The sequence below is a fragment of the Ranitomeya variabilis genome, chromosome 3 (assembly GCF_051348905.1).
Source record: "Ranitomeya variabilis isolate aRanVar5 chromosome 3, aRanVar5.hap1, whole genome shotgun sequence".
NCBI classification, from domain to species: domain Eukaryota; kingdom Metazoa; phylum Chordata; class Amphibia; order Anura; family Dendrobatidae; genus Ranitomeya; species Ranitomeya variabilis.
The window spans coordinates 8,264,024-8,280,468 of record NC_135234.1 but is presented as its reverse complement, the minus strand read 5'-3'; the positions used below and the strand labels follow the sequence as shown (position 1 = coordinate 8,280,468).

Below are 16,445 nucleotides of genomic sequence, written 5' to 3'. Positions count from 1 at the left end.
AGACAGTGTCAGGTCGGTGCTGTTATACTGATTACACTGATACCTGTGATCAGGATTGTGCTCAGCGACTACAGTGTCAGGTCGGTGCCGTTATACTGATTACACTGATACCTGTGATCAGGATTGTGCTCAGTGACTACAGACAGTGTCAGGTCGGTGCCGTTATACTGATTACACTGATACCTGGTGATGAAATCTGTCTTGTAGTTGTTGTGGAATCTTTATTTTCAGTTAATGATATGCTTGTGCTCCGGGTCGGGGCTGTGTGCAGCATGTTGGCAGGGATTTATGTGGTGCTCAACTTACATATTCACCTGAATGGGTTTCTGACCGGTAACTGATCCCTCACTGACCCGCCCCCTATTATACATATAACATATACTAGTGTGGGCTTACGGAAAAATTTTTTACATTAAGCAAAATGGCGCCTGTGCAATAGCGTGTATAGCTTTATGCCTATAATATTCCCGGGTTAAAAAGTAACTTCATCAAAATGGCGACACATGCACCGTAACGTCTATTGTATTCTGATAGATGCTACTGTGCATGCGTCGCCATTTTTATGAAGTTACTTTTATTTACCCGGCAATATTATAGGCATAATGCTATACATGCTATTGCACAGGCGCCATTTTGCTTAATGTAAATTTTTTTTTTTTTTTGTAACCCGACAATAGTACGGTATATGGAGTATTAGAAGGGCGGATCCCTGGATGTTCGGGTTCGGCCGAACACCTGTCCGATGTTCTGTCCCACGCCATAATCCACTGAGGAATGACCTGCTGCGAGGGCAGCATCAATGAGCAGCGGTGTAGTCATCGAGGTTACCGCTGCTCAGTGAGGCTACGTTCCCAGCCGTGCCTATTCATCGGGTGACTGGATTGTTATGGAGGAACAGAGATCATTGTTCTCGGCAGCACATCGCCGATGTAAACAGCAGACCTCCCAATCATTCTGCCTCAGCCGCTGTAACGTGACGGGGCAGCATGTGATGCGGCAGCACGTGACAGGGCAATAGGTCAGCATTTAGGCCCCACTTTGTCTAAAACTGTCCTTGGCTTATGGGGAAGTTGTAGACCACCGCAAATACTCACTTCAGAGTCTCGGCCAGGAAGAAGCTCTGCTGGACGTCATCGTACGCGGGGCCCGATGAGTACACGTCCTTCAGACCTGAGAAGCCGCCACTTACTCTGCAGTACTTATCAATAGCCTGTAGGGGGAGACAAAGCCACAGTGAATCAGCATGGAGCAGAGAGAGGGAGGGGCATGCCAGAGGAGGAGGAGCATCACAGGGGGTGGGGCATGAGCACTGGGAGAGAGGGGGGGGGGCGGCGTGCAGCAGGAGCATAGTTGGAGAGAGGGGGCAGGAGCACAGGCTGAGGTGGAGGATGCACACCGGGGGCCTACCTGAGCAGCTTCCCAGCCCCAGTTCCGGTATTTGGGGTCGTGGGTGAAGCGCCACATGTACCAGTACGTCTCGATCACCTCCGGTCTCAGGATGTAATACTTCTCGTTCTGGCGGACGGCCACGGCTTCTGCGCCACCATCAAACTTAAAAGCTTCAGGACCCAACTTCAACACTGTGAGAAGGACAGAAATGAGCACCCGCTGCAGGACTGGCACCTACATGACGCCCCTGGATGCCGGCACTGACCCGTCCGGTCGTAGGACTCGTGACACGTGTGAGCGATCTCCGCGCCCAGCTGAAGGTAGTGGCCAGCTTTGTCCCCCGGGGACCCGTCTGCTCCCAGTGCCAGCATGCCTCCTGCAAAGCAGGTCAGGTGCCCCATCTTCCTCTCCAGGTGCCCGTTCTTCCACTCGCCTATAAAGGTCAGACCGCCGTTTGACTTGCGGATGAGATGCTTCTCAATGGCCTGGAACAGAGAAAAGATGGTGAGAGGACAGAAGGACTACAACTCATAGCACCTCAGGATGACAGGACGTGGCGCCAGAGGACAATGTGATACCAGACCCCACAGTAGCCTGCAAAAATATTCACCCCCTTGACATTGTGTTTCGCTACCTCACAACCTGAAATTTAACTGTTTTTTATTTTTTAGGGTCTGCACCAGTTCATGTAGAGAACATGCCGACAACTGTGAACATTTGGTTTTCTTTTTATTGTGACACAACAAATAGGACAAAATAACTGAAAACTTCAGTGTGCAAAACTGTTCATCCCCCTAAAGTCAGTACTTTGTAGAGCCTCGTTTTGCGGCAATTACAGCTGCAGTCACTTTGGATGAGTCTCTAACTTTTCCTCATCTGGCCACTGGGATTTTTCAGTCCTCAAGGCAAAACTGCTCCAGCTCCTTCAGGTTAGATGTTTCTAACCGCTTGTGCAGACACATGCACATTTGTGGCCTGCTGGAGGTCATTTTGCAGGGCTCTGGCAGTGCTCCTCCTTGCACAAAGGCTGAGGTAGCGGTCCTGCTGCTGGGTTGTTGCCCTCCCACGGCCCCCTCCACGTCTCCTGGTGTACTGGCCTGTCTCCTGGTAGCTACTCCAGCCTCTGGACACTACGCTGACAGACACAGCAACCCTTCTTGCCACAGCTCGCATTGATGTGCCATCCTGGATGAGCTGCACTACCTGAGCCACTTGTGTGGGTTGTAGAGTCCGTCTCATGCTACCACGAGTGTGAAAGCACAACCAACATTCAAAGTGACCAAAACATCAGCCAGAAAGCATTGGTACTGAGATGTGGTCTGTGGTCACCTGCAGAACCTCTCCTTTATTTAGGGGGTCTTGATAATTGCAAATAATTTCCATCTGTTGTCTATTCCATTTGCACAACAGCATGTGATATTGATTGTCAGTCAGTGTTGGTTCCTAAGTGGACAGTCTGATTTCACAGAAGTTTGATTTACTTGGAGTTAGATTCTGTTTAAGTGTTCACTTTGTTTTGAGCAGTGTGTATATCTATATATCTCCTGCAGTATATATGGCCCCCTGTGTGTATAATGTATATATATCTCCTGTAGTATATACAGCCCCCTGTATACACACACACACACACACACCCCTCCTGTAGTATACGGTACTCACTTCTATCGCGTTGTCGTAGATGCTCCTTGCCTCGGTGTCCGTCCGGTCCGACACCAGCCAGGCCTTCAGGAGGTACTCGTAAAAACTGTCTCCTAGTCCCCCCACTGACGTGTGGTCTGCAAGAACATGAAGGGTTAATTGTGCACGGCTCCGCCTCACACGTCCCTCTGTATGAGCGGGTATTAGGAGTTGTTCTTCTACCACTTACGTTGCCCCCAGCGCCCCGTCCTGGGATTCAGGTAGTTCGGGTAGAGCCCGTTGGGACGATCCATTTTCTGCAGGAGTTTTCTGATGTGCATCACCTAAAATCAGAGGATGTGAGTCTACAACGTGTGGGGGTCTGGACCCCTAATAACTTCAAAATGGAAATGACTGCCATTCCGTATGGAAGGAGGACAGAGTGGGAGAGAAGAACAATGGTCCCAGAAGACCCCGACAACCAATGACAAGAGTAAAGGAGACCCAGACAACACCCTGAGTAGGTCTAGGAGTCCCCAACACCCCCAGTAAACTGCAGGGGCCCAGACACCCCCTGGGTAGGCTGCGGGGGGCCCAGCAGACCCAGACACCCCCTGGGTAGGCTGCGGGGGGTCCAGCAGACCCAGACACCCCCTGGGTAGGCCGCGGGGGGCCCAGCAGACCCAGACACCCCCTGGGTAGGCCGCGGGGGGCCCAGCAGACCCAGACACCCCCTGGGTAGGCCGCGGGGGGCCCAGCAGACCCAGACACCCCCTGGGTAGGCCGCGGGGGGCCCAGCAGACCCAGACACCCCCTGGGTAGGCCGCGGGGGGCCCAGCAGACCCAGACACCCCCTGGGTAGGCCGCGGGGGGCCCAGCAGACCCAAACACAACCTGGGTAGGCCGCGGGGGGCCCAGGAGACCCAGACACCCCCTGGGTAGGCCGCGGGGGAGCCAGGAGACCCAGACACCCCCTGGGTAGGCCGCGGGGGAGCCAGGAGACCCAGACACCCCCTGGGTAGGCCGCGGGGGAGCCAGGAGACCCAGACACCCCCTGGGTAGGCCGCGGGGGAGCCAGGAGACCCAGACACCCCCTGGGTAGGCCGCGGGGGAGCCAGGAGACCCAAACACCCCCTGGGTAGGCCGCGGGGGAGCCAGGAGACCCAAACACCCCCTGGGTAGGCCGCGGGGGAGCCAGCAGACCCAGACACCCCCTGGGTAGGCCGCGGGGGAGCCAGGAGACCCAGACACCCCCTGGGTAGGCCGCGGGGGAGCCAGGAGACCCAGACACCCCCTGGGTAGGCTGCGGGGGAGCCAGGAGACCCAGACACCCCCTGGGTAGGCTGCGGGGGAGCCAGGAGACCCAGACACCCCCTGGGTAGGCTGCGGGGGAGCCAGGAGACCCAGACACCCCCTGGGTAGGCTGCGGGGGAGCCAGGAGACCCAGACACCCCCTGGGTAGGCTGCGGGGGAGCCAGGAGACCCAGACACCCCCTGGGTAGGCTGCGGGGGAGCCAGGAGACCCAGACACCCCCTGGGTAGGCTGCGGGGGAGCCAGGAGACCCTCTCCATCCGGCACACTGAAGCTCTCACCTTGTTGTAGTACACGGGGTTCCCGGTCAGGTACGTCAGGTGCACAAACTCCAGGTGGAGGGTCCCAAATTCTGCCAGGATACTGCTGCCCGCAGATGCCCAACCCCAGTTCCTGCCAACGCCACTAGAAAGAGAGAGAAGAGCGGGTGTCCGGTGCCGAGGGGCAAGGAGCGGGGCCCCTGATCCCGGACACCACCCCTGGCACTCACCTCTTGAGATTCACCATGGCCCAGGGGATGCCGGTCGGGGTGTTAAATGCGGGGAGCAGCTTCTCCGCCAGCAGCACGGCCTTATTCTTAAACACCTGGAGAGAGGACAAAGGGTTAATCATGTGAAGGTGGGGGAGGCCGGGGAATAAAGTACTACAACTCCCAGGAGGGGATGTGAAGGGTTAATCAGCGGTGGACGCTTCGCCTCTTAGTGAGTTAATCGACCACTTAGAGAGGTGGTCTGCGGCCGCCTCCTGAGCCGCGAGGTGCTAAAAGCCTCTTAATATCCACGTGCGGCTGGACCGCCATCACTGACACAGAAGGAGGGGGCAACGTCAGACCGACGGCCGAGAATTAACCCCGTCCTACCTCACAGCGGCCCTGAGGGGTGGGGGGGTACTGTCACCTGTTCACACCAAGTGCCAGGACGCAGGTAAGGACGTTCATGGGTGGGGACTACCAGCGATTGTCCTCTGTTATCTGCCATTTCAGGGCGTGGTGTGGCAGGAACTATAGGGTTAAAGCCATATACACCATACCCATTCCTGACGAGCACTAGTAGATGATTAGTGTACATACTGACCGCAGAGACCCCGGGAAAACCCCACTCAGCGGCAGCTCCGCTCTGATTTACAGGAAGTGGCTGAGGTCGGAGAGACGCCAGACACTACATCAGCGCGCGTTGCAGAGCGGCGCACCACCCAGAGCCCACCAGAGGGGCCGGGGGGCTCACCTCTTGTCCGGACAGGTAGTATGCCGCCAGCAGACCCCCGATGAAGCGGATATTCACCTCAAACACAGACACCTCTGAATTCTGGAAGATCATGAAACACATGGGAAAATGAGGAGGCACCAGGGCCACACACTCCCGCCCGGGGCCCAACCACACACTCACCGCCCCTCCCCCGTGGGCCCAGACACCCCTCCCCCCTGAGGCCCGCTCCAAGGCACTCACCACTCCGAAGTCCAGGTTATTCGTCACCCACTCCTGCCCATCGCGGAACTCGTCCAGGAGCCCCATGATGTAGAGCGTGTCCAGAGCGTCCACGATGGTGGCGCCCATCTGTGAGTTCCCTATGACAAGCAGAGCAAGGGGTTAACAGATGCCCGATGGTGCCAGAACCCCCGTTGTGATCACGACGGTGACCCCAAGCCACCTGTCAGCATAGGGGGCAGCGTAGCCCCCACATATACTGCCACTCTTAAAGGGATGGTCCACTCTTCTGTAACGACGACTCTCTGATAAGCTGTGTGCGCCCTCACCTTTTATAAGATCTCCGCTTGCTGTCAGGGGGACACTACTCACCGTGTCGGGGGACACTACTCACCGTGTCGGGGGACACTACTCACCGTGTCGGGGGACACTACTCACCGTGTCGGGGGACACTACTCACCGTGTCGGGGGACACTACTCACCGTGTCGGGGGACACTACTCACCGTGTCGGGGGACACTACTCACCGTGTCGGGGGACACTACTCACCGTGTCGGGGGACACTACTCACCGTGTCGGGGGACACTACTCACCGTGTCGGGGGACACTACTCACCGTGTCGGGGGACACTACTCACCGTGTCGGGGGACACTACTCACCGTGTCGGGGGACACTACTCACCGTGTCGGGGGACACTACTCACCGTGTCGGGGGACACTACTCACCGTGTCGGGGGACACTACTCACCGTGTCGGGGGACACTACTCACCGTGTCGGGGGACACTACTCACCGTGTCGGGGGACACTGATGCAATAGTCACAAGCCCTCAGCAGTGTGAGCAGAGCACGGTCAGGACTCACCGAATATATTGGTGGAGTGCCCCTTCCGGGCGATGGGCTTCAGCTCGTTGTGTCCCCAGCCGTACTGTCTGTAGTTGTCCCAGGCGTGCTTCATCATCTGCGGAGGACACGGGTCAGCGGAATATAACAATCCCCCCAGCATCAAATAATGCAGTGTGACGGCACAGACGCTGGTAATGGGGGGTAAGGCACTGATGCCATCGACCGGGTGGATAAGACGGCACAGATGCCAGCGACATTTTGGGTACGGCGGCGCAGACTCCCGCGACCAGGGAATTGGGGGGGGGGGTAGAGCATGAGAGCTGGTGCAGAGCAGAAGTGGTGCTGACCGGCTGCCATCACCCGCCCTCCGGTGCCCAGTTGTGATAAGGCTGTAGAACTTGCCCCATCCAGGGCTCTGTCTGCTCGGCGCCCCCTGATCTCACCTCCTTGATCTTGTCCCGCTTCTCTCGGATGTCGGGGTCCCCGGGGTCTCCATTCTTCAACTCAGGCAGGTTGGGCACAGGGGCGAGGGGCACGGGAGGGTTCTCCTTCTTCTTCAGCTCCTCCAGCAGTTTGCTCTTCTCGGTCTGGATCTCGGCCCGGATCTCGTCCCGGGATTTCTTCAGCTTCTCCTTGGCCTCCTCCAGGGCCCGCTCGTGGTCCGCCCGGATCTTATTCCTCAGCTGCTCCTCATCCTCCCTGCAGAAAGATGGAGAACGTCAGAACGAGGAATGTGGAAACGAGGGGCAGCAGGAAACGAGGGGCAGCGGCAGGGTGACATTTCACCAGCTAAGGTCCCGTCTGTACCCAGGTAGGATTCCTATTCACTGACAGCAGCACAAGAATCAACTGCATCATCGCACAATGTGTACGACCAGCAGCAGATTCCAGAGCCCACATGTATGCTGCACACCGTCACCAGTGTACAGGCGGAGGCCACACACACACACAGATACACCGTCACCAGTGTACAGGCGGAGGCCACACACACACACACACAGATACACCATAACCAGTGTACGGGAGGAGGCCTCACACACACACAATGTCACCAGTGTACAGGCGGAGGCCTCACACACACAGATACACCGTCACCAGTGTACGGGAGGAGGCCTCACACACACACCGTCACCAGTGTACAGGCGGAGGCCTCACACACACACAGATACACAGTCACCAGTGTACGGGAGGAGGCCACACACACAGATACACCGTAACCAGTGTACAGGAGGAGGCCTCACACACACCGTCACCAGTGTACAGGCGGAGGCCACACACACACAGATACACCGTCACCAGTGTACGGGAGGAGGCCTCACACACACACACCGTCACCAGTGTACAGGCGGAGGCCTCACACACACACACACCGTCACCAGTGTACAGGCGGAGGCCTCACACACACACCGTCACCAGTGTACAGGCGGAGGCCTCACACACACACCGTCACCAGTGTACAGGCGGAGGCCTCACACACACAGATACACAGTCACCAGTGTACGGGAGGAGGCCTCACACACACACACACACCGTCACCAGTGTACAGGCGGAGGCCTCACACACACACCGTCACCAGTGTACAGGCGGAGGCCTCACACACACACCGTCACCAGTGTACAGGCGGAGGCCTCACACACACACCGTCACCAGTGTACAGGCGGAGGCCTCACACACACAGATACACAGTCACCAGTGTACGGGAGGAGGCCACACATGCACAATGTCACCAGTGTACAGGCGGAGGCCTCACACACACACAGATACACCGTCACCAGTGTACAGGCGGAGGCCACACACACAGATACACCGTAATCAGTGTATGGGAGAAGGCCTCACACACAAGCAGAGTTACACAGTCACCAGTGTACAAGCGGAGGCCTCACACACATAGATATACACAGTCACCAGTGTACGGGCGGAGACCACACACACACACACACACACAGATACACAGTCACCAGTGTGAACTAGCCAGAGGGGCTCATGTCCAGCGACCGGTCCGACCAGCCAGAGGGGCTCACGTCCAGCGACCGGTCCGACCAGCCAGAGGGGCTCACGTCCAGCGACCGGTCCGACCAGCCAGAGGGGCTCACGTCCAGCGACCGGTCCGACCAGCCAGAGGGGCTCACGTCCAGCGACCGGTCCGACCAGCCAGAGGGGCTCACGTCCAGCGACCGGTCCGACCAGCCAGAGGGGCTCACGTCCAGCGACCGGTCCGACCAGCCAGAGGGGCTCACGTCCAGCGACCGGTCCGACCAGCCAGAGGGGCTCACGTCCAGCGACCGGTCCGACCAGCCAGAGGGGCTCACGTCCAGCGACCGGTCCGACCAGCCAGAGGGGCTCACGTCCAGCGACCGGTCCGACCAGCCAGAGGGGCTCACGTCCAGCGACCGGTCCGACCAGCCAGAGGGGCTCACGTCCAGCGTCCATCCTGAACTAGCCAGAGAGGCTCACGTACAGCGTCCATCCTGAACTAGCCAGAGGGGCTCACATACAGCGACCCGCCCGACCAGCCAGAGGGGCTCACGTCCAGCATCCATCCTGAACTAGCCAGAGGGGCTCACGTCCAGCATCCATCCTGAACTAGCCAGAGGGGCTCACTCCAGCGTCCCATCCGACCAGCCAGAGGGGCTCACGTCCAGCGACCCGTCTGACCAGCCAGAGGGGCTCACGTCCAGCGACCATCCTGAACTAGCCAGAGGGGCTCACTCCAGCGTCCCATCCGACCAGCCAGAGGGGCTCACGTCCAGCGACCCGTCTGACCAGCCAGAGGGGCTCACGTCCAGCGACCATCCTGAACTAGCCAGAGGGGCTCACGTCCAGCGTCCGACCAGCCAGGGGGGCTCACATCCAGCGACCCGACCAGCCAGAGGGGCTCACGTCCAGCATCCATCCTGAACTAGCCAGAGGGGCTCACGTCCAGTGTCCATCCTGAACTAGCCAGAGAGGCTCACTCCAGCGTCCTATCCGACCAGCCAGAGGGGCTCACGTCCAGCGACCCGTCTGACCAGCCAGAGGGGCTCACGTCCAGCAACCATCCTGAACTAGCCAGAGGGGCTCACGTCCAGCGTCCGACCAGCCAGAGGGGTTCAGGTTTAGTGTCCTCTGTGATGATCGGAGGCTGTGGCCCCACTCCCCTCTGGCAGACCCCATTACATGCTCACACTGTGGTCACGCCTGTTACATACATGACTCCAGTGTTATTATTATTTATTGTTATAGCGCCATTTATTCCATGGCGCTTTACAAGTGAGGAGGGGTGTACATAATAAAAACAAGTACAATAATCTTGAACAATACAAGTCATAATAGGTACAGTAGGAGAGAGGACCCTGCCCGCGAAGGCTCACAATCTACAAGGGATGGGTGAGGATACAGTAGGCGAGGATAGAGCTGGTCGTGCAGCGGTTTGGTCGATCGGTGGTTACTGCAGGTTGTAGGCTTGTCGGAAGAGGTGGGTCTTCAGATTCTTTTTGAAGGTTTCGATGGTGGGCGAGAGTCTGATGTGTTGTGGTAGAGGGTTCCAGAGTAGGGGTGATACGCGAGAGAAATCTTGTATACGATTGTGGGAAGAGGAGATAAGAGGGGAGTAGAGAAGGAGATCTTGTGAGGATCGGAGGTTGCGTGTAGGAAAGTACCGGGAGACGAGGTCACAGATGTAAGGAGGAGACAGGTTGTGGATGGCTTTGTACGTCATGGTTAGGGTTTTGTACTGGAGTCTCTGGGCAATGGGGAGCCAGTGAAGGGATTGACAGAGGGGAGAGGCCGGGGAATAGCGGGGGGACAGGTGGATTAGTCGGGCAGCAGAGTTTAGAATAGATTGGAGGGATGCGAGAGTGTTTGAGGGGAGGCCACAGAGCAGGAGGTTGCAGTAGTCAAGGCGAGAGATGATGAGGGCATGGACTAGGGTTTTTGCAGATTCTTGGTTGAGGAATGAACGGATTCGTGCAATATTTTTGAGTTGAAGTCGGCAGGAAGTGGAAAGGGCTTGGATATGTGGTTTGAAGGAGAGATCAGCGTCAAGGATAACCCCGAGGCAGCGAGCTTGTGGGACTGGGGAGAGTGAGCAGCCATTTACTGTAATGGATAGGTTCGTTGGGGGGTCACATGAGATGGGGAAAGATGATGAATTCTGTTTTGTCCATGTTAAGTTTCAGAAATTTAGCGGAGAAGAAGGATGAAATAGTGGACAGAGATTGAGGGATTCTGGTTAGTAGGGAGGTGATATCTGGTCCAGAGATGTAGATCTGTGTGTCATCAGCATAGAGGTGATACTGAAAACCATGAGATTCTATGAGCTGTCCCAGGCCTAAGGTGTAAATGGAGAAGAGCAGGGGCCCTAGGACTGAACCTTGCGGGACTCCGACAGATAGGGGGCGAGGTGAGGAGGTGGTGAGTGAGTGGGAGACGCTGAATGTCCGGTCTGTTAGGTATGATGAGATCCAGGATAGGGCCAAGTCTGTGATGCCAAGGGATGAGAGGGTCTGTAATAATAGGGAATGGTGATGAACATTCCCATCTCCCCCACCTGTGTATCGTCTCCATTACTCTCCTTCCCCGCACAGCACAGATGGATCATTAATGGACTCTGATTAGGCAGATAATTGCAGTTATGGCACAATGCAGGGTGGGCAGCGATCCAGGACCCCTATATGCTGACTGCATCCAGCCCTAATTATATGTGACATGTCAGTCAGACGCTCACCTGAGCACTCTGCTGCTCCCAGCATGGACTGTGCTCATCGTCACACTCCCACAATGGATACTACGGAGGGTTTGGAGGGTCTGTGGAAGGGCAGCGCAGTCACCCAACTCCAGCAGGGAATCTGCCTCATGTGAATGGGGCGTACGCAGCACCCATGACTACAGGGGTGCGGGGGAGATCACAAGGCCTGACCGGTATAGAGGACAGGTGTATACAGTGGAATGTAAAAGTTTGTGCACCCCTGGTCAAAATTATGTGAACAGGTAAGCAAACTCAAAAAATAATCCCTAAAAAGCCAAAAGTTACAGATGACATTTCTTATGTACTTTAGGCAAAAAATAAATAAAATTATATATTTATGAAATAGGTTACGACAGTCAAAAAAGAAAGCGCAGATTTGCTGCTCAGATCCTGGACAGACTGGTTAGAGCAGTCCTCCCTGCACATTACACACTGGGCGTCTCCTGTTCAGCACCCGGATTATTTACTGTTCTGGGTCATCGGAGGCCGCGGTCACACAAGATCCCCCACTACCAGGACCAAGACCGGACGACGGACAGCGGAGGACCACAGGATCGGGGCAGAGCATCAAATACCAAATATTACACCAAAACACACAAAGGAAGAGAAAAGCCTCCAGCCCTAGAGATAATTATATCCATACAGTACCCCAGAGCTGCACTCACTATTCTGCTGGTGCAGTCACTGTGCACATACATTACATTACTGATCCTGAGTTACATCCTGTATTATACCCCAGAGCTGCACTCACTATTCTGCTGGTGCAGTTACTGTGTACATACATTACTGATCCTGAGTTACATCCTGTATTATGCTCCAGAGCTGCACTCACTATTCTGCTGGTGCAGTCACTGTGTACATACATTACATTACTGATCCTGAGTTACATCCTGTATTATACTCCAGAGCTGCACTCACTATTCTGCTGGTGCAGTCACTGTGTACATACATTACTGATCCGGAGTTACATCCTGTATTATACCCCAGAGCTGCACTCACTATTCTGCTGGTGCAGTCACTGTGTACATACATTACATTACTGATCCTGAGTTACATCCTGTATTATACCCCAGAGCTGCACTCACTATTCTGCTGGTGCAGTCACTGTGTACATACATTACTGATCCTGAGTTACCTCCTGTATTATACCCCAGAGCTGCACTCACTATTCTGCTGGTGCAGTCACTGTGTACATACATTACTGATCCTGAGTTACCTCCTGTATTATACCCCAGAGCTGCACTCACTATTCTGCTGGTGCAGTCACTGTGTACATACATTACATTACTGATCCTGAGTTACATCCTGTATTATACCCCAGAGCTGCACTCACTATTCTGCTGGTGCAGTTACTGTGTACATACATTACTGATCCTGAGTTACATCCTGTATTATGCTCCAGAGCTGCACTCACTATTCTGCTGGTGCTGTCACTGTGTACATACAATACATTACTGATCCCGAGTTACCTCGTGTATTATACCCCAGAGCTGCACTCACTATTCTGCTGGTGCAGTCACTGTGTACATACATTACATTACTGATTCTGAGTTACATCCTGTATTATACCCCAGAGCTGCACTCACTATTCTGCTGGTGCAGTCACTGTGTACATACATTACATTACTGATCCTGAGTTACATCCTGTATTATACTCCAGAGCTGCATTCACTATTCTGCTGGTGCAGTCACTGTGTACATACATTACTGATCCTGAGTTACATCCTGTATTACACTCCAGAGCTGCACTCACTATTCTGCTGTACAGTCACTGTGTACATACATTACTGATCCTGAGTTACATCCTGTATTATACCCCAGAGCTGCACTCACTATTCTGCTGGTGCAGTTACTGTGTGCATACATTACATTACTGATCCTGAGTTACATCCTGTATTATACTCCAGAGCTGCACTCACTATTCTGCTGGTGCAGTCACTGTGTACATACATTACATTACTGATCCTGAGTTACATCCCGTATTATACTCCAGAGCTGCACTCACTATTCTGCTGGTGGAGTCACTGTGTACATACATTACATTACTGATCCTGAGTTACATCCTGTATTATACTCCAGAGCTGCACTCACTATTCTGCTGTACAGTCACTGTGTACATACATTACATTACTGATCCTGAGTTACCTCCTGGTTTATACCCCAGAGCTGCGCTCACTATTCTGCTGGTGCAGTCACTGTGTACATACATTACATAACTGATCCTGAGTTACCTCCTGTATTATACCCCAGAGCTGCACTCACTATTCTGCTGTACAGTCACTGTGTACTTACATTACACACTTATCGGCCCCAGACCCTACAACGCTTTGTCATGTGACTTACTTGGTGCACCTGATTGGCTGATTATCCAGTGGCGACCACCCACAGACTTGTGACCACACAGATGTAGCGGACCCCTCTATTACATGTCACAGCCTTGTTGTGGGGTCCCAGCAGGATGGGGGGTCCTCTGATCTGTTCCCCCATGCAGCATATCTGGGGCAGTTTGGCTTTGAAGGTTTCAGCATCGATCTGCTTAGAGTTATCATCTGAGGAGATGTGATGGGAAGTGATTAGTGCTGGTTGAGGACCCCCGGGACCCCAACTACATTAACCTCTTCACTGCTAACATGCAACAAGTGATTCCTGGGGCTTCCCACAATACAGAGACCGTCAGATCTACACCTGGGTGTACAGTCAAGGAAAGGGGACATAGGGCGAGAACAGGAGCGCAGGGCGAGAACAGGAGCGCGGGCGAGGAGATCCGGAGACGTGTCAGGACAAAGAGCTAAAATATCCGAGGAGGCCTCGCCGGCCACCCCAGGGCGAGAGGAGGAGGCCTCGCCGGCCACCCCAAGGCGAGAGGAGGAGGCCTCGCCGGCCACCCCAGGGCGAGAGGAGGAGGCCTCGCCGGCCACCCCAAGGCGAGAGGAGGAGGCCTCGCCGGCCACCCCAAGGCGAGAGGAGGAGGCCTCGCCGGCCACCCCAAGGCGAGAGGAGGAGGCCTCGCCGGCCACCCCAAGGCGAGAGGAGGAGGCCTCGCCGGCCACCCCAAGGCGAGAGGAGGAGGCCTCGCCGGCCACCCCAAGGCGAGAGGAGGAGGCCTCGCCGGCCACCCCAAGGCGAGAGGAGGAGGCCTCGCCGGCCACCCCAAGGCGAGAGGAGGAGGCCTCGCCGGCCACCCCAAGGCGAGAGGAGGAGGCCTCGCCGGCCACCCCAAGGCGAGAGGAGGAGGCCTCGCCGGCCACCCCAAGGCGAGAGGAGGAGGCCTCGCCGGCCACCCCAAGGCGAGAGGAGGAGGCCTCGCCGGCCACCCCAAGGCGAGAGGAGGAGGCCTCGCCGGCCACCCCAAGGCGAGAGGAGGAGGCCTCGCCGGCCACCCCAAGGCGAGAGGAGGAGGCCTCGCCGGCCACCCCAAAGCGAGAGGAGGAGGCCTCGCCGGCCACCCCAAAGCGAGAGGAGGAGGCCTCGCCGGCCACCCCAAAGCGAGAGGAGGAGGCCTCGCCGGCCACCCCAAAGCGAGAGGAGGAGGCCTCGCCGGCCACCCCAGAACGAGGAGGAGGCCTCGCCGGCCACCCCAGAACGAGGAGGAGGCCTCGCCGGCCACCCCAGAACGAGGAGGAGGCCTCACCGGCCACCCCAGAGCGAGGAGACCCAGAGAGGAGGCTGCCGGCCACCCCAGAGCGAGGAGGCGGCCTCACCGGCCACCCCAGAGCGAGGAGGAGGCCTCGCCGGCCACCCCAGAGTGAGAGCAGACATCGCCGGCCACCCCAGAGCGAGGAGACCAAGAGATGAGACCTCCAGAAACTGTGGCGTGGGTTGAGAAGACCCGGAGAGGACATCCTTGCTGTGGGCATTCTGTGGCCCCTGACCAGCGTTACCTGCAGTGTTTCTGCCTCCTCTGGATCTTAGATGGTAGAGGCTCTGGATTAGACGCTGACGGTTGGTTCTCCATCAGCCATGACTACTGCTCAGTTTCTGCTAGCTGCGGACCACCGCGTCTCTAGCTGCGGACCTCCGCGTCTCTAGCTGCGGACCTCCGCGTCTCTAGCTGCGGACCTCCGCGTCTCTAGCTGCGGACCTCCGCGTCTCTAGCTGCGGACCTCCGCGTCTCTAGCTGCGGACCTCCGCGTCTCTAGCTGCGGACCTCCGCGTCTCTAGCTGCGGACCTCCGCGTCTCTAGCTGCGGACCCCCGCGTCTCTAGCTGCGGACCCCCGCGTCTCTAGCTGCGGACCCCCGCGTCTCTAGCTGCAGTGCCATGCCCTCACCTGTGGCGGTGGTCGTCGTGGCCCAGGCTGTGGATCAGGAAGCCGCCCGTGTTCTTGTCCCCCTTGTTGGCCTCGATGTGGGGGATGAGCACGTCCTCCAGCCCCAGGTCGAAGCGCTTGTGCTTGGTGGAGTCCGGCAGGAAGAAGAACGCTCCGAAGCACAGGGTGATGAAGGCGCTGAGGATGAGGAGCAGGATGAACTTCTCGGAGAGCCGCAGGGTGGCGCGGTGGTGCGGGATGGCCGCCGTGCCCAGGCTGAGGGGGGGGATCCGGCGCCCGGACACCGGCAGCAGCGCGGGGGTGGTCATGGCGACAGCGGGATCAGGTGATGCCAAACGTGCCCTGCATGGAGGGGGCACCACAGGGCGAGGCCAGCAGGGGGAGCGCGGCCCCAGGGGGAGCGCGGCCCCAGGGGCCCCTCACTGCCAGGAGCCCCTCACCCCCTCAGCCCGGGGCCCCTCACTGCCAGCGGGGCCGGTATCCGCGGGGCCTCCTCACTGTCAGGTGTGACAGCCCCCCAGGTACCGGTGCCGTCGGTCCCCCTGACTGTCAGCAGCGCCGCCCGTGCCACCTCACTCCTGGCTGCGCCCCGGCCTGTGCAGTCCCCGCTGAGGTGACGCGGTTTGGCCCCGGGCTCCTCGGTGCACACTGTGACCAGGCCGCTCCCTGACCGAGGACAGAAGGTGCCGCTCCGCGCTCACTCCTCAGCCGCCGCTGCTCCCGGCAATCTCCCCGCAGCTCCTCCTCCGTCTCATGCGCTAATCGGTCGCTTCGCCATCTTGGCCGGGTAGGCGGAGCGAGGAGGGGCTGCCATGGAGACGCCAAGTCCACAGCAGCCAATCACAGCGCCGCATACAACCAAATGA

General features: G+C 57.1%; 1 protein-coding gene across 1 annotated transcript in view; it reads right to left on the bottom strand.

The window, feature by feature from the left end:
* MAN1A2 (mannosidase alpha class 1A member 2) overlaps positions 1-16,032 on the bottom strand; it is a 28,073-nt gene extending 12,041 nt beyond the window's left edge. The window contains exons 1-12 of the mRNA XM_077293603.1: positions 15,580-16,032; positions 7,028-7,283; positions 6,603-6,699; positions 5,764-5,882; positions 5,542-5,622; positions 4,809-4,903; positions 4,600-4,723; positions 3,257-3,350; positions 3,049-3,164; positions 1,655-1,874; positions 1,408-1,580; positions 1,095-1,210 (exon numbers count right to left, since the gene is read on the bottom strand). Coding sequence (XP_077149718.1) covers positions 1,095-1,210; positions 1,408-1,580; positions 1,655-1,874; positions 3,049-3,164; positions 3,257-3,350; positions 4,600-4,723; positions 4,809-4,903; positions 5,542-5,622; positions 5,764-5,882; positions 6,603-6,699; positions 7,028-7,283; positions 15,580-15,887 — 1,799 coding nt within the window. The 5' untranslated portion in view covers positions 15,888-16,032. The remainder of the gene's footprint in view (positions 1-1,094; positions 1,211-1,407; positions 1,581-1,654; positions 1,875-3,048; positions 3,165-3,256; positions 3,351-4,599; positions 4,724-4,808; positions 4,904-5,541; positions 5,623-5,763; positions 5,883-6,602; positions 6,700-7,027; positions 7,284-15,579) is intronic.
* Positions 16,033-16,445: the final 413 nt, after the last annotated feature.